Here is a 27,183-nt window from a genome sequence, read left to right on the forward strand (position 1 = left end):
TCTCCCCATCCTTTGTAACCAGATGTTCTTCCTCATTCTTTATGGAGCCAATATGGTCTTTCCTCCTTTTTTACATACTTGAGATTTTTTTTTTTTTGCTCTCTTCCGCTATGTGTCTTTCATGTTCTATCTTAGCCGCCTTAATTGTACCCTTACATTTCTTGTTTCATTCTTTATAAAGTCTGAATGCTGATGATCCCTCAACCTTGTATTTTTTTAAGGCCTTCTCCTTTGCTTTTATATGCATTTTTACATTGGCGTTAAGCCATCCAGGACATTAGCTCGCGCTTTTAAATTTATTAGCCAATGGGATGCATTGACTAATGCACTTATTTAATATGCTCTTAAAGCAAACATCTCTCCTCCGTGTTTTTTGTTCCTAAGATTTTATCCCAATTCATGCCTTCTCACAAGGTTTGAAGTTTACAGAAGTTGGCTCTTTTGAAATTCAGCATCTTCGTATTCCCCTTGTTTCCTATTTGTGTGATTTATAATTTATATTTATGATATGCGATTGCTGTTTCCTAAATTGCCCCGTATTTCCACATCTGTGATCAGGTCTGTAATGTTGGTAATCGGATCCAGTAACGCTTTATTTCTAGTTGGTGCGTCTACCATTTGATCCATCCAATTGTCCTGCACGACAATTACGAACTGGCGAGCCTTAGATGAATGCGTGCTTCCCTCCGCCCAGTCTATGTCTGGATAATTAAAATCCCCCATTATAACACTTCCCATTTTTGCTGCTAATCCAACTTGTGATAGGAGATCTGTCTCCACCGCCTCCCTGAGGGTAGGGTGCCTATAGCATACTCCCAGTAATATTTTCCCATTAGCTTCATCCCTTTGGAGCTCTACCCATAAGGATTCTACCTTCTCCCCAGCTCCCTTAGTGATATCATCTCTCACATTCACTTGTACGTTATTCTTGATGTATAGGCATACCCCTCCCCTTTTTTACCCTCTCTATCCCTGGGATAAAGGGTATACCCTTGAATGGTTGTCAGCCAATCATGAGAGCTGTTGAACCAGGTCTCTGAAACTCCCACAAAATACAAATCCTCCTTGTACAACAGTATCTCTAGTTCACCCATTTTGTCCGCCAGGCTCCTGGCATTGGGGAAAATGCCAAGTAGTTTAGACTGGTCGCATACTATCCTCTTCTTGGGTTTAACGAGATTGCAACTAGGACTTGTTACTATACTTACCTTGGGTTTATGTGCTTTAGTCAACCTACCACTAATTCCCCCAATACTACCCTCTGGAATATGTTCCATGCTGACTCTCTACCTCTGGGCCCCCTCCCCCCGTCGCCTAGTTTCAAAACCCCTCTAACTTTCTTGACATCTTTACTGCCAGCTGATCGGCACCCTCCTCATTTAGGTGCAGACCATACCTTCTATAGTACTGATGATCGACTGAGAAGTCCGCCCAGGCCTGCAGGAACTCAAACCCCCCCCTTACTACACCAGTGCTTCAGCCACTTGTTTACTTCCCTAATCTCCCTCTGCCTTTCTGGTGTGCCATGGGATTATTGCCTGGGGAAATAGCCACTAGCAATAATCACTGTGTTTTCCCGGGAGGTACAGCTCTCTATGTGCCTCGACTGTGTTGATAGGGGAATTGAGCAACTTGCGGAAAAACACACAAAAAAAAAACACCACACAACAAAAAGCACCATCTACGGCCTGCCTAAAGGATCAACAAAATAAAATCGATTCCTCCATCCATGCCAAAACAGCATGAATGTAGAAATCTCCACTGCCAGTTATTGTATTCAGATAGCCACAGCACTTGCAGCTGTCTGAATACTAGGGGTGCAACGGATCCTCACCAATCCGTGATCCAAACGGGTCACCCCGCTCGGATCGGCATACGCCGTGATCAGTGGAGCGCTCCGCGGTCACGGCCTTAGGAAAGGCCGTGGCTTCGGCCTATCTCCGAAGCAGCGGCCATTTTTCTACACCCAGGCCGTTTACAATGTGATCGCTCCATCAAATGACGGAGCAATCACTTGTAAACAAACCGGCGATATCGGATGGATGCAGCACCGTGTGCTGCATCTGTAGTGCTCACAGTGCTCTTTGACAGCCTACTAGGCCATACCCAGCCACGCTCTGCCAATATTACAGTGAGGGAGACTGTGGAAATTACAGTGGGGACTATACGGCAGTGGAATTTACACAGGTTTTTGCAAATTCAATTATTTGCTGATCCGAGGTACAATCCGATCCGTGAGTTTGATCCGTTGCACCCCTACTGAATACCCTTGAACAGTGACTGCACCTGATAGGATGTAGACACTATTCTGCTGAACATTTTCCTTGCTCAGTAGACTTAAAAATCTACTCCTGTTTAGCTGGTTTGTACCGACAAGGTCACCAGGGGTCTTACACTGATTCAGCAGGAATCCAAAATTCAAGCTGCTTGTGGCTTAACTTAAAGTGGTTCTAAAGGCATGTTTGTTACCTTGAGCATTCTCTGCATTAGCACACAGTCACAGACAAATATGCGGCCCCACTAGACTGGGCTTTTTTCCATAGGGCCACATATTTGCATATCTCCGTTTGTGCTGGGAGTGCACCGAGAGCCCTGGGCCCAGTACTAACAATCAGGACTCATAACAACTGATTGTGGGTCACCCGATCGCTGTTGATTGGCTACCACAGTGATCAGTCACTGTGAAGCACCTTCCCATGTTTTCTACTGTCTGTAAGATGCATCATATCCATCTCTCTTCCCTACCAGTGAGAAATAAAATAAAGTATGCATGTATGTATGTATGTATGTATGTAACACATATATATACACACACACAAACATACAGACACACACCTATCGTATATACATATGCACACACCTTTGATGTAAGATAAAGGGAAGTAGCAAGAAATAAAATGTATTAATTTTTTTTTTTTACTATTTTGGGCCACTTTCACTTTGACGATTAAAACAAATAATAAATCAAGAGATTTTCAATACCATTTACCACCAAATGAAGGCCCAATTTGTCCTAAAAAAAAAAAAAAAACAAGTTATAATCCACCTGGATGCACAAATTAGTTTTGATGATATGTACGGTTTTACTAACATGTCAAAGTTGCAAAATTGGGCTTCGGCATTAAGATTTGTTTTAGGAACTAAGGGGGTTAAGGTAAAAAACCTTTGGCAAGCAGCTCTTTCCCACCCACAGGTACTTGAACTATCTATTGATGTGCACAGGAGCAGAAGCAGCTCTCCCTCCTCATTGGCTCCTGTTGCTGTCAATCACAGCCAGTTAAGAGGAAGCGAGGGAATAGTGGACTGAGCTGTGCTACGCATGTCAATGGACACCGAGTGGGGCTCAGGAGAGAGCATGTACGAGTTCCCCCATAGCAAGCGGCTTGGTGTGTGGGAGGAGCCAGGCGTGCTAGTGGGGGATTTGAGGGGCTGCTGTGTACAAAGCCATTACACAGAGTAGGCAAGTATAACTTTTTTTTTCCCCATTAAAATAAAAAACGCATTTACAATCACTTTAAAAAGGTGAGAATTGCCCTAATTTTAGGAGATTTCTGCTTATTCAACCTAGACTTCCATTGTAAGTAGGAGCAGTAAAGCAGAACAACTGTGTACAACTGCAAAGTTTGTCAATGTAGTGAGAAAACATGGCTGCCCCATGTAAATCTATAATTCAATTACAAACAGAAACAAAGTTTCTAATTATACTGTACTATACTATACTGTGTATAAAGGGACACAAATGGAAAAGACTAGAATCCCCCCTTGTATGTGTGTACTAGCTGAACAAACCAGTTCTCTTATCTCCAACAGATAAGCTAAATTTGAAGGCAGCAGTACTCCCCCCTGTATATAAGCACTGCACTCATTACATTCTACACCAATTTCCTCAGAGCCCTTTAAAAGTTGTCCATATTCCATGAGATCTGGATGAACAAAGCAAGCAGTGTGCGGGTCTTATACATACACTGTTAAAAGGATCTAGATGTCTGGCACTTTGTAGGACCACATTACTGATAGGATTTGGAAAAAAACAAACATTAGAGAACATATGTCTGATAGGAACTTTCCCAGTCATAAAGGAGAACTCTATGTGGCTGGCTTGAAGTCTCACTATTGATCACAATTGCCTCCTCTACACCTCCTTGTACAAATATGCAAAGATTATTAGGGCAGCTGGGATGTGCTGGACCCTGCCTGATGTTTGTAGACAGCTTAGCAGTCATCTCCTAACCATATTTATGAACAGATAAAGTTCCCTAGAAACCACATTCATGCGCTGTCGCTGAAACAGGAGAATATTTGAATGGTAACAACTGTTTAAGAGGGTATTTCTCTCACCTTAAAGGGGTTGTAAAGGTTTGCATTTTTTTATAACAAAACACGTTATACTTACCTGTGCTGTGCAAGGGTTTTGCACAGAGGAGTCCTGATCCTCTTCATCGGGTGCCCCCACAGAGCCGCTTTCTATGGGGGTACCTGTGCGGGCGTGCTCCCAAGTCCCGCTGCTGTGTCCATTGACACAGACAGCAGTACTCGGCCCCACCCCCCTGCTCGTGTCACTGGATTTGATTGATAGCAGCAAGAGCCATTGGCTCCCACTGATGTCAATCTATCCAATGAGGAGAGAGAGCGGCTGGGCTCGTGCTCGTCCCTGGAACAGAAGGGCTAAGAGCCTTCCCAGAAGGATTTGCCCCCTTAATGACCAGGCCATCTTTTGCAATATGGCACTGCGTCGCTTTAACTGACAATTGTGTGGTCGTGCCATGACCCAAACAAAATTGACGTCTCTTTTTTCACACAAATAGAGCTTTTTTTTGGTGATATTTGATCGCCTCTGCATTTTTTTTTATTTTATTTGTTTGTTTGCGCTATAAACAAAAAAAGAGCGACAATTTTGAAAGAAAATTTTTTTTTTGGATATGTATTATAGAAAAAAATAAAAGTATTCATCAGTTAAGGCCGATATACATTTTTCTACATATTTTTGAAGGAAAAAAATAAAAATCTCAATAAGTGTACATTGATTGGTTTGCCAAAATAGGGGATAGATTTATGGCTTTTTTAGCAATGGCAGCGATCTGTGATTTTTAGTGGGACTGGGGCATGGCAGCAGACAGATCGGACACTAGACACTTTTTTGGGACCATTGACATTTCAACAGCGATCAGTGCTATGAATAGCCTCAGATTACTGTATAAATGTCTCTGGCAGGGAAGGGGTTAACACTAGGGGTCAATCCAGGGGTTAAACGTGTTGCTTCTGTTCTTACTTACCCGATGGGACCTAAATACTAGGAACACACACACACACACACACACACACACACACACACACACAGATCCACGTTCATGCTCTGTCACTAGGCATGCAGATTGGCTTCTTTGTGACGCGGCGTGCGCCCCCCTATGCCGGCAGGAGGCGGAGGACGTCATGCCCTCTGCGGACATCATAAGACTATGGGCAGGATGGGAAGTGGTTAATCTGTACTCAGTGTCTCAGTTATGCAATTCAACCTACAAGTTTTATCGGCTTTGATCGGGTCTCCGCTATGGTAACCCAGAAGCAATGACATGACATCACTTCTGGTTTACCGGGATGCAAACGGCGCCATTTTTTTGAAAATTACAAGCATTCAAAAACACAGATCTTGGCATTTTGAATGCTTTCAAGTGCAAATGAGGGACTTTGAGTCATACTGACCCCCAGATAAAAAATAATTTAAAGCAACAGCGTAAAAAAAAAAAAAAAAAAAGTTACCCCTTTCCCCCCATGCTAGTGTGCAAAGGCGAACGCGTGCATCAGTGCCGCATGCGCAAAAACAGTGATTGTCCCACACATCAGATCATGGGCAGTAATTCTAGCACTAGACTTCCTCTGTAAATTTAAAGTGGTAACCTGTAAAAGGCTTTTAAAGCATTGCCTGTAGATAGTAAAAGCGTGACATGTTTGGTATCTATTTACTTAGCGCGACAAATTATACATATACTATACATATCGAACTATACGAGAACAAAGCTAAAACAATCCATTCTGTTCATATCAAACCAGACAGGCTGTTGTACTACATAGCTACTGGTAAATTTAAAAGAGTGCAATGAGATTATATGGTGTATGGTCAGCCCAACGCTTATCACAGCAGCTCTGGGATATTTTTGCCCTATATGAACCAGTGGGATCTCTGTGCTGCCAGTGATATGGATGGTCTACTGATGTCACATCACTCCCAGAACATAGGGGCATACAGCATAGGAACCAGAGACATTATGGGGTCAATGCAACAGGCAGCTTAAATGGTGGGGATAGAAAATAAGTCTTATTTATGTTGATATTAAGCCTGTCATTAGTGCCCTGTCATTGCTCCCTGACATTTGAAAATGCTTGTTATCCGATTGATAAACTACCCAACTTGCTATAATTCAAGTATACAAAGTACAGATTAGCAACATTATAGCAGCATAAACTCGTCTTTCGCTGTACTGCTTTGTTTAACTGCTGGGACTGGACAAAGAAATCATTGTGTAGGCTCCAAAGCAACTTGTTCCCATGTAACAGCACTGGGCCAATCATGAGACACCCAGAGCTATCACATAAAGCCCCATGTACACTGTTGCTGCTGAACGGACGATCAGAGGCAGTTGGACATTTTTTTCCAACTGCCCCTTAACTCAATGTTATCTTATGTGTACATGTACACAGGTTCGTTTACTGAGGTTTTTCATTTTTGGCCAAAAAAATAATAATTTTTTAGAAATGCTTCTTAACACAAAACACGGCAAAACAGACGGTTTAAACGTGGGTTACTATCTGTCAGGTTAACTAGTTCAGGAGAGGTTGTAAAAACATCCCGTATAAATGAAGCCTAATAGTGAAGGCAAAAGTCACATGCTCACCCCCAAGTATTTCACTTCACTCCCAGCCTCCAAAATGGTGCAGCACAGGAGCAAGAAAAGTTGAGTATACAATAGAGCAACCCTTTACTTTTCCTGCAAAGGAAATCCATAAGGATGATGTTGCTGTCTCTCCTGAAAATGTATTTGTGTGGCCGACCTTAATTCAACAAATTTGGATTCACTGACCTGGAACAAGTGTGGTGGTTTCTTCAGTACAGGACCATTCTGCTAAAGAGAACCAAGGGTGGCTAACGAAGCTGCAGGTTGCCGAGTTACACAGTTTGATAATGTTGAACATCACCACCAGTCTAACCAGGTTAACTTGAATGTGTGGGAGTTAGCAGATAACACACAAGTTATCAACTTTGGTTAGCACAACGCTAACCAATATGCACTTTGATAAAATGATCAAGTTTCTTCACCGATCAACCTCTCCCGAAATAGCTGATCTATCGTCGATGACGCAAATTTATAGGGCATGCGCAGGTAAGTGGATGATCGATAGGTGGAAGATACAATCATAAGCCATCCATAGTATCTCTGTTTCCACCAGGCAACTCCGATCAAATTTATGCCCAAATCTCATTGCTAGTGATTAGTACAAAACTATCAGTTTTACACCCTGGCAGGTTGACAGTTTGAGTGTAAATCGAGTGAAGTAAAGTTCCACCTGATTTGTTTACATCTGCGTCTGCCTCCAAGATGCCCTACGCGTTACGGCATGCCCACGTAACTTCAAGGGAAAAAACATCTCTCCATAGCTTTGTTTCCCGACATGCTTGAAAGCATAAGAGGTATACAGAGCCTTAAAAGTGACCAGTACCCCCAGTATATCAAAAACCATGTATGAGGACATCCAGGAGGACCCCAAGTGACAGAAACCAGAGTACCAACTGACCAATATTTAGCGTATATATACACACTGCTCAGAAAACTTTAAGGAACACTTTTGAGGCCGCTTTCTCACTGGTATGATAGTCGTACCACTTTGGATCCGACTGACCTGCAACTTGAAGTCCGACATGCATTCGACTTCAGTGAACTGGGATCCAACAATACCAGGCACTGTGTCTGGTATGACTCTTTAGGGGGAACTCCACGCAAGTTTAAAAAAAAAAAAAAAAAAAAAAAAAAAAGTATCCTCTCCAGGAGCACACCGAGCACTGTGCTCCCCCCCCCCCCCCGGACCCGGACACGGCACATCTCAGATCGGCAGGAGGGCTCTGTGATTGGCCCTCCTGATCACATGACGGCCGTGTCCAGTCACGGCCGTCATGTGATGTAAACAAACAGCCGGTTGCTAGGCAATCGGCTCTCCTCTCCTCACACGGAAGTCACCGCTGAGAAGAGGAGAGCAGAACGCTGCAGCCGGCTGATGATCAGTGAGTATGGGCTGCTTTTCACAGCTTTTTACTCACTGATCATCAGTGTAGTGTAAACACACAACACACCACACAGTGAAAACACAGTCCCCACATATGTCCCCAAAACACACATGTCCCCAAAACATACATGTCCCCAAATAATAAAAACACATGTCCCTAATAATAAAAACATGTCCCCCACATATGTCCCACTAAAATCACATGTCCCAATGATTATCTGCACACATATGTACGTGATCACCTGCACACATATGTACATGATCATTTGCGTACATATGTCCGTGATCACACAAACCAATTATTATACACTTAACGGAATTTTTTTTACCAAAAACATGTAGCAGAATACATTTTGGCTTAAATTTATGACAAAATTTGATTTTATTGGATTTCTTTTCAAATAGAAAAAAGAAAATATTGTTTTTTTCCCAAATTTCCGCTTTTTTTGCGCTTATATCGCAAAAAAAAAAAAACGGAGTCGTGAATAAATAACACCAAAATAAAGCTCTATTTGTGCGAACAAAATGATAACAATTTCATTTGGGTACAGTGTAGCATGACCGCGCAATTGTCACTGAAAGCGCTAGAGCGCTGAAAGCTGAAAATTGGGCTGGGAAGGAAGGGGGTGAAAGTGCCCTGTATTGAAGTGGTTAATAAATTACTTTAAAAAAAACACAGTACACAGGTTATTTATTTTTATTTTTTTTAAAGGTGAAAGGGTAGGGGTACAATGTTCCCCATATTCGTTCACATAGGGTGGGGGCCAGGATCTGGGGCCCCCCCTTGTTAAAGTGGATTCCAGATTCTGATAAGTCCCATGCCTGCAAACCAAGGGTCAGGTTGGTTGGGAAGAGCCCTTTGTCCTCATCAATATGGGGACAAGGTGTTTTTGGGTGGGGGGGGTGCAGGGCCCCCCTGCCCCAAAGCACCCATCCCCCCCCCCCATGTTGAGGGCATGTGGCCTGGTAGGGTTGGGGGGGGGGGCGTTCGCTTGTCCCCACCCCACTTCCTGACCTGCCAGGCTGAGTGCTTGGATAGGGGTCTGGTATGGATTTTGGGGGTGCCATTTTTCGGTGTGGGGGTTCCCCCTAAAACCCAAAAGGGCCTGGTATGCTCTTTGAGGGGGAACCATGCCTTTTTTTTTTTTATTTGGCGTGGAGTTCCCTTTCAAGATCAGAGCACAAGCCGCATGCCAAAGTCAGATCAGTTAAGATGGTGATCTGACTGATCCGACTTCAGTGATATTCAATGGGCTGAAGTAGGATCAAAGTCGGACCAAAGTAGTGCAGGGAGCATTTTCAAAGTCAGACCGACTTATGTCGGATCAGTTAAGATGGCTTCCATAGGGAAACATTGATTGGCACACGTCATGTGACATGAGCTCCCAATGTAAGAGCGTTTGTCATACCAGTGTGAACCTGGTCTCAGAGTATAGCATCAAGTCAATTAAACTCCTGGGATATTGATCTGGTCAGTTAAACCGGGAGTCCGCCGGGAGTTCCGCCGTTTTTTTTTTTTTTAAAAGCCAGCAGCTACAAATCCAGCAGCTGCTGACTTTTAAAATAAGGACACTTACCCACCCAGCGTGCCCGATGTCGGCACCCGAAGCCGATCTCTCGATCGTCTCTCGGGTGCTGCCGCCATCTTGGGTATGGGAATCAGGAAGTGGAGCCTTTCGGCTTCATTTCCCGGTTCCCTACTGCACATGCGCGAGTCGCGCTGCGCAATAAGGATGGACCCGCTGCCTCTGGGATCTGTGCGTTTCCCAGCAGGCAGCGGGGGACTTTCGGAAAGGGGTGTAGATCTACGCCCCTTTCCGCAGAGAGCTATCCCAGAAGTGGGTGCAGATACCTGTACTGTACAGGTACCTGCACTCCCCTCCCCCCTGAAAGGTGCCAATTGTGGCGCCGGAGGGGGGGGGGATTCCAATGAGCGGAAGGTCCACTTTAGGGTGGACCTCTGCTTTAAGTACAGAGGGGGTGGTTAATCAGTTTCAGCTGCTTTGATGTTAATGAAATTAACAAATGCCCTGGATGGGCAACAACGAGATGAAGAATGGTTTTACAGGTGGAGGCCACTGAATTTTTTCCCTGACGAATCTTTTGACTGTTTTTCATTTGGCTAGGCTCAGTGTCGCTACTGGTAGCACGAGGTGATACCTGGATCCCATAGAGGTTACAGAGGCAGGCCAACTCCTCCAGCATGGCACAAATACATGCCATTGCCAGAAGGTTTTCCCGTGTCTCCCAGCACAGTCTCGAGGGCATAGAGGAGATTCCAGGAGACAGTAACTCTATGACAGCTGAACAGGGCCTTAGAATGTCCTTAACCCATCAGCAGGACCGATATCTGCTTCTTTGTGCAAGGAGGAACAGGATAAGCACTACCAGAGCCCTACAAAATGACCTCCAGCAAGGCACTGGTGTGAATGTTTTGGACCAATCAGAAACAGATTTCATGAGGGTGTTATGAGGGCCCAATGTCCTCTAGTGGGCCCTGTGCCCAATGCCCAGCACTGAAGAGCTCGATTGGCATTTGCCACTGAACACCATAATTAGCAGGTCCACCACTCGCGCCCTGTGCTTTTCACAGATGAGAGCAGGTTCACCCCGAGTACGTGACATTTGTGAAAGGGCCTGGAGAAGCCATGGAGAATGTTATGCTGCCTGTAACATTGTTCAGCATGACCGCTTTGGAGGTAGGGCAGTAATGGTCTGGGGAGGCACAGACCTCTAAAGGCTAGACTATGGCACCCTGACTGCCATTGAGTATCAAGATGAAATCCCTGGAGCCACCGTCAGACCGTACGCTGGTACAGCGGGTCCTGGGTTCCTCCTGGCGAACAATGCCTGGCTTCATGTGGCGAGAGTATGCAGTCAGTTCCTGGAGGATGAAGGAACTGATACGATTGAATGGCCCCTACGCTTGCCTGACCTAAAATCCAAAATAACACCTCTGGGACATTGTTTTGGTCCATCTGATGCCACCAGGTTGCAACTCGGTCTGTTCAGATGCTCACTGATGCCCCAGGCCAGATCTGGGAGGAAATAGGTGTGGGATGACGTCACAACCGTGTTCTTGCACAGGAGTGCAGTCATTTCTGCACATAGGCAATGTGCTGGAATATAAACTCAACTGTGCATGTGCACTTTAGTGTACATTCTACAGGAGATTGCGAACAGGTATGTATGGAGGATTTGTTTTTGCAGAACACACACACTGCATGCCTCTTATGTAATAAATAGCCTGCCTGTATCTATTTTTTATTTTTCAGCGCTTGCTGACCAGCTGCAGCAATACGGCATGGCTGCGCAAATCGCCATTATCTTACGTCGCTTCCTTCTTTGGTCAATAGGGGTGCGAGCACCCCCTGCTCGCCAACAGAGCCTATGCGAGTGCCCAGCGTTCGTGATCACCATCAGGCTCCAGTGATCGCTTGGGGCACACCGAGAACCGGGTTCTGTGTGTGTAAACAAACAGTTTCCGGTTCTCTGAGGGGAGAAGAGGCAGATTGTTCATACAGAGTATCAACAGCGATCGGTCATCTCCCCTACACAGTCTCCTCCCCCCTTCAGTTATAACACACTAGGGAACACAATCAACCCCTTGATCACCCCCTAGTGTTAACCCCTTCCCTGACAGTGACACATTTACAATAGTCAATGCATTTTTATAGCACTGATTGCTGTATAAATGCCAATGGTCCCAAACGTGTCAAAATGGTCAGACGTGTCCGACATAATGTCGCAGTTCTGATTTAAAAAAAAAAAAAAAAAAAAAAAAAAAAAAAAAAAAGGCTGCCTACCACAATGCCCAAAATATCAAGTGTTGAGTAATATACGGCAACACAAAAGATCTAAAGTATAGTAACAAGTCCTAGTCGCAAACTCAGAACACCCAATAAGAGGATAGTATGCAACCAGTCTAAACTATGTGGCATGTTCACCAGTGCAAGGAGACTGGCGGACAAGATGGATGAAAGAGACAGACATACTGTTGTACAAGTAGGACTTGGATTTTGTGCGAATTTCAGAGACCTGGTTCAACAGTTCTCATGATTGGCTGGCAACCATTCAAGGGTTATACCCTTTATCGCAGGGATAGAGAAGGTAAAAAAGGGTGAGGGGTATGACTATAGATCAAGAATAATGTACAAGTGAATGTGAGAGATGACATCACTAAGGGAGCTAGGGAGGAGGTGGAAACCTTATGGCTGCTTTCACACGAGCCACGGGGGGGGGGGGGGGGGGGGGGGGCGCGTCAGCGGTAACGCTGTGCTATTTTAAGGGGGAGACTGACCTCCTAGCACAATTTGGATTAGCAGTAAGGATGGGAAGAGTCATCATATGGGGCATTTTAATTATCCAGACAGACTGGGGGGAGGGAACCACGCATTCGTCTAAGGCTCGCCAGTTCCTAAATGTCTTGAGGACAATTTCGTGAGTCAGATGGTAGATGCACCAACTACAAATAAAGGGTTACTGGATCTACTGATTACCAATACAGAGCTGATCACAGATGTGGAAATACGGGACAAATTTAGGAAACAGCGATCACAGATCAATTGGCTTCAGTATAAAAATCACACAAATAAGAAACAAACAGAAATACAAAAGACACTGAATTTTAAAAGAGCCAAACTTCCCTAAACTTCAAAACTTGCTAGAAGCCAGAAATTAGGATAAAATCTTAGGAAGAAAGAACACAGAAGAGATGGGTTCGCGTTAAGAGCATATTAAATAAGGGCATTAGCCAATGCATCCCATTGGCTAATAAATTTAAAAGAGCAAACAAAATTCCCGAATGGCTTAACTGAACTGTAAAAACGCATATAAAAAGCAAAAGAGACGGTCATCAAAAAAAAAATAAAAAAATTACAAGGTTGAGGAATTATCAGGATTCAAACTTTACAAAGAACGCAACAAGAAATGTAAGGGTGCAATTTGGCGGCTAGGATAGAACACAAAAGCAAAAATAAAAAATCCCAATTCTTTAGGTATGTAAACAAAAAAAAAAAAAAAAGGGAGGGGAGGACAGACCATATTGGCCCCATTAAAAAAAAAAAATGGGGAAGGACATCTTGTTACAAAGGATGGGGAGATAGCGAAGGTATTAAATTTATTCTTCTTCTCAGTCTTCACAAGGGAATCGGGGGGGCTTCAGTAACCAAAATTGCAGTGTTTATCCTCATGACACATCACAGGAAGCACCCTCATGGCTAACAGAGGACAGAATTAGACTTGGGAAAATTTACATGAATAAATCCCCGGGACCGAATGGTTTGCAGCCAAGGGTACTTAGGCTGGATTCACACCTATGCAGTTTTAGTGCTTTTTGCATAACAATCCATTTAACATGTCCCTAAATCTGCACAACAAAGGGTAAATATTTAGTCGGCAGTAATCTGTAATCCTGGGCGATATGGGATAATCTTAAATTGCCTCTGGCAGGGAAAACCTGCTCACAATGATTCTGATACCACAGCTGTTATACATCCTTCACAACTCACCTGTGGTGATTCATCTCAAGATATTCAGAGTGGTCAATACCCTATTCAGACTTATTGTGGAATACTTTTAGACACAACCTGGGGCGACTTACAAGTCGCCCCAGGCCAGGCGACTTTTGCCGTGGCCAATCAGAGAATGAGCTCTGAAGGGGGAACTCCACGCCAAATTTCAGAAAAATTTTTTGGCGTGGGTTCCCCCTCCGAGAGCATACCAGGCCCTTAGGTCTGGTATGGATTCCAAGGGGAACCCCTTACACTGAAAAAACGGCGTGGGGGTCCCCCCCAGATCCACACCAGACCCTTATCCGAGCACGCTACCCGAACGGCCAGGAAAGGGGGTGGGGACGAGCGGGCGCCCCTCCTGAGCCGTACCAGGCCACGTGCCCTCAACATGGGGGATGCCTTGGGGGGAGGGGGGGCGTGCGGCCCCCCACCCCAAAGCACCTTGTCCCCATGTTGAGGACAAGGGCCTCTTCCCGACAACCCTGGCTGTTGGTTGTCGGGGTCTGCGGGCGGGGGGCTTATCGGAATCCGGGAGCCCCCTTTAATAAGGGGGCCCCCGGATACCGGCCCCCCACCCTATGTGAATGAGTATGGGTTACAATGTACCCCTACCCATTCACCTGTAAAATAAAAGTACAAAAAAAAAAACACAACACACGAGATAAAATACTTTATTGCACAGCTCCGGGGGTCTTCCGTCTTCGGGGGTCTTCTCGCCGGACTCCTCCGCTATCTTCTTGTAGCTCTTTTGCTAGCGGAGGAGTCCGGCTTTCTTCCTTGCCGCCGGCCTCTTCTTCCGACTTCGGGGGTCTTGTCCCCCTCTTCGGTTCTTCTGCCGGGCCACCGCGCCTTCTTATAGCTCTTTTACAGGCGGTGGCCTGGTCTTCTGTCGCCGGCGCCGCCGCCTTCCGTTCTTCTTCTTCTTCTCCTGGAGATCTTGACTCGACGTTCTCTCCGGTCGCAATGCCAGGGACGCGCTGCGCTGCCACTTATATAGGGACAATGGGGCAGTGTCACATGGGTTGGTCACATGGCGACAGTCCCAGCATCCTCCGGGACTGTGACATCGTAAGGGGGCGGGGTCACCATGTGACATCAACCCATGTGACACTGCCCCATTGTCCCTATATAAGTGGCAGCGCAGCGCGTCCCTGGCATTGCGGCCGGAGAGAACGTCGAGTCAAGATCTCCAGGAGAAGAAGAAGAAGAATGGAAGGCGGCGGCGACAGAAGACCGGGCCACCGCCTGTAAAAGAGCTATAAGAAGGCGCGGTGGCCCGGCAGAAGAACCGAAGAGGGGGACAAGACCCCCGAAGTCGGGAGAAGAGGCCTGCGGCGAGGAAGAAAGCCGGACTCCTCGGCTAGCAAAAGAGCTACAAGAAGATAGCGGAGGAGTCCGGCGAGAAGACCCCCGAAGACGGAAGACCCCCGGAGCTGTGCAATAAAATATTTTAACCCTGTGTTGTGTTTTTTTTTTGTACTTTTTTTCACAGGTGAATGGGTAGGGGTACATTGTACCCCATACTCATTCACATAGGGTGGGGGGCCAGTATCCGGGGCCCCCTTATTAAAGGGGGCTCCCGGTTTCCGATAAGCCCCCAGCCCGCAGACCCCGACAACCAACGGCCAGGGTTGTCGGGAAGAGGCCCTTGTCCTCATCAACATGGGGACAAGGTGCTTTGGGGAGGGGGGGGCGCATGCCCCCCTCCCCCAAGGCATCCCCCATGTTGAGGGCACGCGGCCTGGTACGGCTCAGGAGGGGGGGGGGGGGCGCCCGCTCGTCCCCACCCCCTTTCCTGGCCGGCCGGGTAGCGTGCTCGGATAAGAGTAGTAGGGGGTTCCCCTTGGAATCCATACCAGACCTAAGGGCCTGGTATGCTCTCGGAGGGGGAACCCACGCCAACATTTTTTTCAGAAATTTGGCGTGGAGTTCCCCCTTCAGAGCTAATAATTCTGTCAAAGTCGCCTCCGTATATACAGAGATCCGACTTGGAGGCGACCTCCATTGAAATCAATGGGTACAAGTCGCCTACAAGTCGGATTGAAGTAGTGCAGGAACTTCTTTTGAAGTCGGAGGCGACTTCAGTAGCGTGCATTAAGACGGCTCTCATTCACTTACATTGATTTTTAAATGTTGTCCGACCTGAGGCGACTAGAGGCGACCTGAAGTCGGATCGCAGTCGCCCCTGTGTGAACTGAGACTCAGTGTGCCCAAGAACAGCAAAAAAAAAAAAAATAAATAAAAATAAAAAACGAAAACCTTAGACGCTGTTAAACATCTAAATGCTAGACGCGTTTATCGCTTGTGCGTTAATTCATTTCAATGGCCAGAATAAAAATCTTATCCTGGCCAACGAAACCAAACTCTTGATGCCTATAAATGCGCCTAAAAACTTTAGACACTTTTATATGCATCAGGCTTCTTTTCTGCCAAAACTTTGCTGCCAGGAGGAAAGGCTTCTAGGAGAGCTTTCAAAACCTTTTGTGTGCAAGAGGACTAAAACGAACACTAGGCAATAAAAAAAAAGTGTGTGTGTAAATTCTACCATGACACTATACACGCAATACCGCAAGCTATAATCCTGCAACATATGGTGCTTTCGCATAATAAATAAAACAAGGTCAGTAAATGATTTACATCATAGAATAGAGTGAACAGTACTTGCAAATGCATCCTGGAAGGTGACGATCTGGTTACTACAGTAACATGAAATTCAATATTCCGAGCATTAACGTTGAGTAGAGGAAGCAGTTCTAAACCTCAGGGAGACCAGGTGCTGGTAATTGTCCTCCAAAACCTTCCACGCTCCAACAGTAAGGGCCCATTTACTTCTTTGTGATGCATTAAAGCGGAGCTCCACCCAAAAAGGGGGCAATTCCACTTTAAGTCCTCCTGCTCCGCTCCCGTTTCTGAAATGGAGCTTTTGGGGGGGTACCCAATTTCGACAGGTACTCACTCCCACTCCGATCACCTAGGCAATCAAAAGCGGAAGTTCCCCTCCCCACAGTTTTCTGGGACACTACAACTCGCATTGCAGCTTACGCATGCACAGCGGGCACCCAGCTGTGACAGCTTGCAGCTTCACAGTAGGTGCCCACAGTTAAGATGCTGGCGCCGGGGACAGCCAAGAGGATGTGAACAAGGTCCAGATGAGCCCATCATTTTTACAGCTCTTCTTTAAATGGGCATTGTTTTCAAGTGATAAAGATTTTTAGTTTTTTCTTTAAATAACATGTGATACTTACCTGCTCTGTGCACCCCCGATCCATAGAATGTACATGGGTAAAAAGGCCTTTATAACCACTTTAAGGCAGCCTATTCAAAATGAATGTGCTGAAAGCGTACCCAAACATGCCTAAAGTCAAAACACATTAATGCTACTGTGCATTACAAAGCATTACAAGTGTGTTGGGGTGCCAATCAAAATTAATGGCACTGCAACAGAGCAACAAATGTTACCTGCATTAATGTAACATGAAGTATAAATCTAGACTCAAGGAGGGGGAAAGAAAAAAAAAAAAAAAAAAAAAAAAAAAACAAGGTTTAAATTTCATATAATGAAAAGACGCGACTTGGACGCGACTTACAACACTACTTTAAGTCGCCCCAGGCCAGGCGACTTGCCGTGGCCAATCAGAGAATGAGCTCTCAGGGGGAACTCCTTTTGAGAGCTGATAATTCTCTGAGAGTCGCCTCCGTATAGACGGAGATCTGACTTGGAGGCGACCTCCATTGAAATCAATGGGTACCAGTCGCCTACAAGTCAGATTGAAGTAGTACAGGAACCTTTTCTGAAGTCGGAGCGACTTCAGTAGTGTGCATTAAGACGGCTCTCATTCACTTACATTGATTTCTACATGTTGTGCGACCTGAGGTGACTTGGGGCGACTTGAAGTCGGATCTGATTTGCCCCTGTGTGAACCGGCTCTATGGCAACTCAAAATATGTGCTCCTACTTTGTTATATAATTTATGTTATAATTTGTTATAAAAATCCCTTACTCTGATCAGCTGAGTCTCATAGAAAGCCGTTTTCTTTGCTCCCTGTTAACACAATAAACGCAACACATAGTGCCGAGTGTCACTGCAGTATGCTGTAACATGCAATGGTGCATAGACTTATGCAAAGTGTCATTTGTGACACTAAAACAGGAGTAAAACATTTTTTTTTAAAATAATAAATAAAAAAATCACAAAATGTTGTATCGTGACAGCTGGTGCCCAAGGCTATCTGAACATCTAAACAGTGACTGGATACAGATGCTATTTGGCTGAGAATTTTCCACCCTGCTTAGACAAAAAAGTTAATGAAAAAAAAAAAATGCCCTTTTGTCAAGCTGGGTAGCGCCACCCATGGAATGCAGTTTTACCAACTTAGCAGGAATTGGCCGATATGCGATCTGCATATGGCCATCTTTACCAGAGCTGGAGTTTACCAATTGGCTGCTCAGCTACCAGCACAGTCACATGGGGGAGAGGAATCCTCAGCCTTGTGTAAGCTCTTACTAAAATCGACTTGCACCTTACACAGGACTTCTCCTCCCAAGAATTATCAGATATAGCTGCAAAGGGAAGAGCAGTCTCTTCCTAGGTTGGCACTAATGTACAAGTAAAAACCGCACAAGGAAAAGTTCTCTTTTTTAAAATAAAAGATCATAAATAAATTTTTTATTTATCAAAAGGTCACATGACCGCTTGCTAGGTCCCCCTAGCTGCACTGTCTGGGAGTGGTGGGCACACCTTATAAGTGCATCCCTTATGGAAAAGTTACTCACTGGCACTGGAGTCCCACTTCTTCCACCAATCAGCAGGCTTGCTAAACGTTTACAGCAACAAGGCAAATGTCAGGCTGACCACACTAGAGCATGAGTGCTGTCACCTTGAAAATATAATGACAGGCTTGGAAGAGGAAGGAGGTAGGAGAGGTGTAGCTACAGATAAATACAAAGTATACAGTGGTTCAGGTTACAGAGTGCCTGTGCAGCCATGTATTCCAATGTATCTTTTCAGTTTACTTATTGTTGTTTTTTTCCCTGCACACAAGCTTGTCGTGATAAGACCACAAATGATGGGACCATAAATGAACCGTGTCTACCACACCTTAGTGCTCATGCATGCAGACAGATTGAGAGACAAATATGCTGTAGTGTAAAAATCACAGCGGTCACTGCCGCCCCCTCCCCAACTTGTGGTTCCTCAATTTTTGTTTCGGCACAGTATATCTGTGCCTCAAACCGGTTCATGCACACAGACAGAAGGCCGGGTTCACACAGGTAAGTTGCGGTTTGGGTGCCGCGTGACTGCATCCACGTTTTACGGGTGCTTTCTAGATGCGTCCCTATTGCCTTCAATAGGGATTTCACACTGCTCGATTGAAAAAACACGTATGCATTCTTGCTGCGTTTTGAATGCCTTTTTGCCATGGTTTATGGACCCCTGACTCCAATCGTGCACCTGTGAGACCTGGACATGTGATTTAGAAAGGCGCCAGAAATGCAACCGCAGGTTGCATGCAGGACTCTTAAAAACGCACCTCACTTTGAGCACATTGGTGTAGAGAGTTCCATAAGATTTAAAGGGATGCATTTTTTTTTCATATCAGTGTAAAGGGCCTTTTAACAATGCCCGCTGATTGACGCTTGTCATTTTACTCCAACTTTAGAAATTCATCCATTCCAGCAAAATTTGTCATTTGGAAAGCCAAAACTTTAGTTTTGGAATAGGGATTTTTTTCATTTCTTGTTTTAATATCAAACTGAAGCCTATGGCAATCACTAGTGGCCAAATTTTTTTTTCCACCTCGGCATCAGACAATTGATCTCCATTTGTCAGTACTAGGTCTAGAATATGATCTCCTTTGGGTTGGGCTTTATACTGTTAAACCCCGTTTAGTACCCTCATTACTACCTTGCTCCTGCTTGGAATCGTGTGTGCGCTAAAACATGCATCACACAGGCCCCTCCGCAGGCCAATACTGACAGCTGCCGCATTCTAAAATGGAGCATTTGGTATGCAGGCAGTATGAATGGGCATTCAGTGTTTACATTTTTGGAACATGTTTGACAGTCCTTGGGTTGGGAAGTCAGAAGGGTGCCCTGTGTTGGTGATCCAAAACACCGCCATTTTATTGGAGCACCGCAATGCTGCCACTGATGTGCCTATTAATTGCATTGTCATGGTTGCACAAGGTGGTTTTTGGTCAGTTCAGGGGTAGAGATAAGCGCCCCGTTTGCCACCAGTGTGCAGTAACACATGTGCATTAATAAATGTTCCATTCTTTGATGTCCGTTGTAGTATTGGTCATTGTTAAGCAGCACAATACACTGCGTTAATGTGCGTTGTGGTACATGTCCTTTAGCAAAGGTGCATTGTGTTACCATTTACGGTTCGTTCAGAAAGGCACTGACGAGTCCTCCATGCAAGCTCCCTTTTTTTTTTATTGCGGCGGAAGATGCAGTGGCTGCATGAACACAGCCGCATGTGACATACAGGCATGTGCATGGATCTGAGTGCACAATGATTTTTGATATGCAGCTGCTGCGTCCACATCCACCTCTACAGGCTGCCCCCATGTAGCCTGGGTCAGATCCAGGCACAACAACAAATGGAGCCTGCATGCAGGACAGGCATCAGCACCTGTCCGAATAAAGCCAAAGAATGAATTGCAGCACAGTGTGCAAATAGGCCTGTTCTTGCTGCTCATTAGTGTGAACCAAACCTAAGGCTGTGTTCACACCAGTTTAGATGCAATTTGAGGGGGAGAGGGGGGGGAGACAGGGGGGACACACAGACACCAGCCAATGGGATGGATCTGGGCGGGCTGCTACGTGTATGTGGCCCTGCCTCTCTTAAATAGCCCAATCATTGGCTGGATAGCTGTTGGGTCCCGCCCACCTCCACACACTGAATTTGTCAGCTCCTCCCTCTATCTCCATACAGTTTCACACACACGTGGCGCTGCAGAGAACATTCAGTTTCACACAGTTACACTATCAGCTGTGAAACCCGCCATTGCCATCCAGTGCCACCTGCCAAAAAAAAAAAAAAAAAAAAGGCCACCCCGATTTCGAACTATCGGCATCGGCCAGAGAAGAACCTATATCGGTCGACCTCTACTTTGAATACTGTTAGTGTTTTCCCTTGTCGTGGCACTCAAGTTATATTACAAGTTGCACTAATGTGAACCAGAACATAAGGAAACAGAAGTGTAGTTGATAGACAAGTAGTAAAATATAGACAAAACGAGGCCAAACAGTAGTCAGTGCTGCCAAAGCACAGAAATAGGAGGAAACGGGTAAATCTATAATGTAAATAGACAAAACCTTTTTTAAGTACATCAGTGATGGAAGGAAAAAGATGAAATGAAAACTGAACAAAACGCTTATGTTGAAGGCGACCTGGAAGTAGCAAACTATTTAAACTGTTCATCCTTCTCAGAAATAAAATTGCACTAGCTAAAAACAAGTTTGGGGATCATACTGGTTCTAGTAATGATGGTTCATTTTCAGAATTCCTGGATAGCAAGGTAGGAGATGGCAATTCCAGGACACAATGAGATGAATATCTGTTGTGGTCAAGTGATGGAATCAGCCGCCCCCCCCCCCCCCCAAAACAAAGGCTCATTGATTATTTAGAAACACACAACTTGCTGGACCCAAAGCAGCATGGTTATACTAAGGGCAGATCATGTCAGACTAATCTGCTTGCATTTTCTGAGTGTTACCAATGTTTTGGGCTGGGGTGGTGCTGCGGACATTGCCTATTGTGATTCCAGCAAGGCATTTCATACAGATGCACAGAATGATCTAATAACGAATACAAAAGTTCTACAAGTCAGGACCTAAAGTGGGAAAACTCCCATGTATGATTTATACCCATTTTGAAAAAAAAAATTGCCCAACTGCTCCTAAACGTCCGTTTAGCAGCAGTGTACATGAGGCCTAAGGTTCACGGGGACAGGATTTTCAACATAAAACCAAGATCAAGAACATGGCACACGACCTCAAACAAGCAGGGAGAAAGTTCACAACGAATCTTACTGTATTATTTTACTGAAAGAGTAGTTGATACTTGGAACAGACTTCCAGCAGAAGTTGTGAGTCAGTCAACTTTAAGTGCATTGAAACCTGCTAGGCATAGACAGAGCTATACGGAGACAAAAAAGGTCAGAAGAGGCAGACTCAATGGACCACTTAGTCTTTTCTGCAGCCACTTTTCCACGTTTGCCTTTTTTATGTCAACTTTATTTGAAGTACACAAAGAGACACTTCATTCATGTCACTGCACTGCATTGCGCTACTGTGTGGTCACTGTGGTGCCAACCTGTATGCTCAAAGTAACTCATGACATCTTTTGCAAGCTCCCCTTTATAACCCTTTAATATCAATATTGATTAAAACATAAGTAATAAACCATAATGATAAGTTAAAGTCCTTGCTTTATTTATCCAAGGACTTTTACATGTACGTTAAACAATTACCTATATAGAAAGATGTATAGATGTATGCAATAACTATGTCACCCCCCCCCCCCCCCCCATTTTTTTGTCCCCATGCAGGCCTGTCGGTGGCTTTCTGTTCCAGATGAATGGTCGGGGCTCTTTCCTTCTGTCTCCTGGTGCGCGGGGGGGGGGGGGGGGGGGGGGGGTATGTCCCTACCACCGTACCTCCGGCCCCAGCCGGGGATCTCCCTCCATGCCAGTGGTGTCCCACTGATTCACACGGTGCCATTGCTGGCAATAGCCGCCGATTTAACATGTCAAATCGCATGCCAAATTGGCCCATATTGAACGTGGGCTTTATCTGCTATGGGGTGTTTGGCAAGTGGTTAAAATGCAGCATTGCCCTAAACAAAAGTAGTGCTGATGACTAGCAATGGGCTCAGGCGTGTACGGAATCTCACGTGCCCAATCCCACCAGGAAGCTGGCACTGCACAGCGCTAATCACATGCAGGGAGACATTTCTCGGTTTGTAGCTGCGGAGATCTGAATAGGTCTCACTGCCTGCAAATAGCGGTGTGCAGTGACGGCTTCCTGGCGGGATCGCGCATGTGAGGTTCCGAACACACCTGAGCCCATCTCAACCAGTGACAGCAATTTGTATTTCAGTTGATCATTGATTTTCACGGGCTGCTGGCAGCAGAGCCGGTATTGGCCCAGTATACAGACACCTGAAATACTGCAAAATGACTGGTCAAAGATCTCGAATGCATGCGGCCCTAAGGGCTTGTTTACAACACATTCAGTCAGGTGCGTTATGAAATGCAGCATAAATGTAGTACGAAGGCATATGCAAAAAAAAAAAACGTATTCCAATGAGCCTGATTTACACCACTGACGAATTGATGTACTTTAAAGCTGGGTTTTCACGAGTGCGACTTTCCATGTGATTTTGGACTGCATGACAAGTCATACCCCGTGATTTCCAATGAGTACCATTCATATCTGTGTGACTGGAAGACGCAGCAACTTCAAAGTAGTCCCTTGTACTACCTTGGTCCCACTTTGATGCGACTTGAGGTCCACAGACCTCAAGAACACACAGGCATTGCTTCAAGTCGCAGCAAAATATAGCAGTAAAAAAAAAAAATCACCGGGGGGGGGCGGGGAAATCGAACGACTTTGGGGACACAACAGTGGAAATATAGCCTTAAGCAGTTGTAAAGCCCGCTTTGTTATTTTTACCTGTAGGTAAAATGAATATCTCCTAAACTTGCACAGTTTAGGAGATACTCGCTCTGAAGGCCTTGGGCTCCCACGAGCATGTGCGGAAACGATATAATCGTGGCTCCGACCACTCACAGCGCCTGAGCCCGCAATCCCAGAAGCAAGGGCGGGAGAAGATGTCAGCAGTCTCAGCGGTAACCAGGCGCTGCTGGAAGGGCTTTGTTCTAAGATATTACATAATGTGCTAGTATGAGATGCATACTAGCACATTAGGCCTTTGTCTTGCAGGTGTACAACCCCTTTAATGGGGGGGGGGGAATACAGCGTGATGCATTTTTTCACACTGGAACAAATGCAAATGTATATTGACGTGAACCAATTTAATATGCAACTTAAAAAAATAAAAAAATAACACATAAATAACTGAAAAAAACGAATGAAAAAATTATTCTGCAGGAACACACAAAGGCACCTAAAAGGAGATGGCAGAAGGGCACGGTGAACTGGAGGGTGAATGAACCCCAAGGCTGATTTCACACTAGGCGGTTATCAGGCGTTTGAGCGCAAGAAATAGCTTCTAACGCCTGAAAACCACCTCCCAGTCATTTCAATGCGACTTTTCACACAGGCGGTGCGCTTGCGGGACATTCTGAAAAGTCCTGCAAGCAGCAACCTTGGGGCAGTGTGGGAGTGGTGTATACAGCGCTCCCAAAATGCCCTGCAAAGCGATTCAGCAGCGCTGCAACATTGGCGCTTTTAGCCCTTCGGACACTAGCGAGGGGTAAAAGTGCCCCTAAAATGACGGTAAAGAGTTGCTAATACTAAGGGTGCTTTAGGCTAGGTTCACACCATAGCGATGCGGGAACGCCGCAAATCCGCGGCGTTTTCCCGCATCGCATGCCTTCCTGCCGGCAGTTCACACTGCCCTATGCGGACTGCTGGGAGTGTCAATGAAATCTTAATGACACCCCCAGACCAGTCCGCATATCGCAGTGCAATCTGCAAACTCGGACAGGAATCGGATCGCATGGTGTGAACCCCCATGCGATCCGATTCTGCTGCGGACCAAAAAAAGGGTCCTGTGCGAGTTTGCGGCGGGTGCGATGCGAATTCAGCCATACTATCTGTATGGCTGAACTCGCATCGCACAGACAGATCGGATGTGATTTGCACTGCAGTGCGAATCACATCTGGATCTCTCACCCGCAGCGGTGTGTACCCAGCCTTACCGGTAATGCAGAGCGGCTACAGTGTGAAAGTAGTCTAAGAGCGGCGCGCTGAGGTTTTAGCAGGTGCAATTTACCTGCGGAATTAGGTGCGCTCCGACTTTCATGAACGTGCGAGAAAACCCTGCATGCTACATCTTTGATGCACTTTCAGAAAATACACAGTGGTCGAAAAGAATTCAACAGGAGCGCAGGCAAATCACACTGTAATGAAATTGCAGCCTATCGGCATGAGCCGCACAGAGGACCCATTTACATCTTGCTGCTTCCGCTCACATTCACCGAAAACATGCAGGAAAAACACATACTGCGCTTGTGAGACGCACAGGTGTGAATGAGGTGCTATAAAAGGTAAAACGCATTAGTGGCAACATGCCTGTAAGTGCAGGATATGTAACCCCAATGGAGAGAGGAGCAGGAAGGAAATAATAATAATAAAGGAAAACACAGAGGATTGTAGAGGGAAGATGTCAGTCAGAGGTGGATTTGAAGTACCCAGCCACAGGTGTCTCCATCCATTCCAAGCCCGTAGAGGGGACACTCACCTCACACACACACTGTCACTGCGCACCCCTCCGCCGTCCTCCCTTCTCCACCACCATAGCCGGAAGTCCCGACAGCTTCGGTAGCAGCAGCTCCCAGCCCCCGACGAGTCGTCTTGGTGAGGCAAAACCCCGGCTGCTATTGGCTGGCTGCGTATCTACTCAGCTCTCCGGGAGGACGGAAGCCGCAAGGGGCCAGAGTACAGCAAGCGCAAAGCTGTCCAATGGGGTGGCCACGCCTTAGTGAGAAGACCAGGAAGTGACTGAACTTTCCGCCATCTTGGTACACCCACACAGCCAGGTGGGTAGGTCGTCCATATTTCTACACCCAAGTCGAATTACAGGCATTATAGATTGTACATAGGCCTTTTATAGGAAACCGAGAGTGGAATTCGTAAAAAAAAAAAAAAAAAAAACTTTTGTTTTTTTTCAAATATTGTTAGAGAAATATGGAGGCCATTACTGACTAATTAACCACTTCAGCCATGGACCATTTTGCTGGCTAAAGACCAGACCACTTTTTGCGATTTGGCACTGCGTCGCTTTAACTGACAATTGCGTGGTCGTGCGATGTGACTCCCAAACAAAATTGAGTCCTTTTTTCCCACAAATAGAGCTTTCTTTTGGTGGTATTTGATCACCCCCTGCTTTTTTATTTTTTGCGCTATAAACAAAAATAGAGCAACAATTTTGAAAAAAACGCATCATTTTTTACTTTTTGTTATAATAAATATCCCCCAAAAATATATAAAAAAAACATTTTTTTCCCTCAGTTTAGGCCGATACGTATTCTTCTACATATTTTTGGTAAAAAAATCGCAATAAGCAATTATTGATTGGTTTGCGCAAAAGTTATAGCGTTTACAAAATAGGGGATAGTTTTATGGCATTTTTATTATTTACTAGTAATGGCGGCGATCAGGGATTTTTATTGTGACTGCGACATTATGGCGGACACATCAGACATTTTTGACACATTTTTGGGACCATTGTCATTTATACAGCAATCACTGCTATATAAATGCAGTGATTCCTGTGTAAATGACACTGGCAGTGAAGGGGTTAACCAGTGGGTGGCAGTGTAGGGGTTAAGTGTTCCTAGGGGTGTGTTACTAACTGTTGGGAGCTGGGCTTTCATTTAGTGAACACTGATCTCTGCTCCAACCACATGGAGCAGAGATCAGCGTCACTAGTTGCTAGGCAGAACGGGGAGATGCTGTTTACAACGGCATCTCTCCGTTCAGCCACCCAGTGGGACGATCGCGGGTATGCCCACGGCGATCGAGTCCGCGGGACCCACGACCGGACTCACGGGGGTCCCGACCAAGTTTTTTTTCAACTTTCCATCTATTAAATCTTCTTCTGCCTTTGTTGTTTTAACTTTGGATAGTTAAAAAAAAAATTCTGCCAGTAAATAGCTTATACAGCCCACTTCATATTTCTTTTCTGGAAAAAAGCCTAGACATATGACATCATAGCTACATAGTAGATGAGGTTGAAAAAAGACACAAGTTCATCAATTCCAACCTATGTGTGTGATTATATGTCAGTATTACATTGTATTATCCCTGTATGTTGTGGTCGTTCGGGTGCTTATCTAATAGTTTTTTTAATCTATGGATGCTCCCTGCTGAGACCACCGCCTGTGTAAGGGAATTCCACATCCTTGCCGCTCTTACAGTAAAGAGCCCTCTACGTAGTTTACGTAGTACGTGCCGGCTCCTGAAGAGCACGCGCTATATGTTTTTTCTATTTAAAGTTCCTAAAACCACAGTTGGGTTTTAGGGTCAATTATACCAAATTATGGTTTCAGTACCAGTCTAGCTGGATTGCACTGTGTTCTGCTTGGCCACAGGTGGCGCTGTCACCACTGGTAAGTGTGAGAACGCAGTTTAGCTGGGCGCATTGAGTGCCATTCTTTCTCGGAACCAGCCCAGTGGGAGTGTCATCTTGCTGTGCATTTT

The 27,183-nt window shown here is 45.4% G+C and overlaps 1 protein-coding gene across 8 annotated transcripts in view; it reads right to left on the bottom strand.

The window, feature by feature from the left end:
* The window catches only part of FAM3A (FAM3 metabolism regulating signaling molecule A), a 104,219-nt gene extending 78,795 nt beyond the window's left edge, over positions 1-25,424 (bottom strand). For 2 of the 8 annotated variants that reach the window (XM_077478790.1, XM_077478789.1), the window contains exon 1: positions 2,983-3,018. In XM_077478790.1, the coding sequence (XP_077334916.1) occupies positions 2,983-2,985 (3 nt within the window). In that variant the 5' untranslated portion in view covers positions 2,986-3,018. Of the gene's footprint in view, positions 1-2,982; positions 3,019-18,561; positions 18,583-25,222 lie in introns of those variants that run through there. The other 6 variants (XM_077478797.1, XM_077478796.1, XM_077478793.1 and 3 more) reach the window with 6 other exon arrangements.
* Positions 25,425-27,183: the final 1,759 nt, after the last annotated feature.

This window comes from Lithobates pipiens, unplaced genomic scaffold (genome assembly GCF_037356315.1).
Source record: "Lithobates pipiens isolate NorthernLeopardFrog02 unplaced genomic scaffold, aLitPip1_a1.2 Scaffold_1, whole genome shotgun sequence".
Taxonomy (NCBI): Eukaryota; Metazoa; Chordata; class Amphibia; order Anura; family Ranidae; genus Lithobates; species Lithobates pipiens.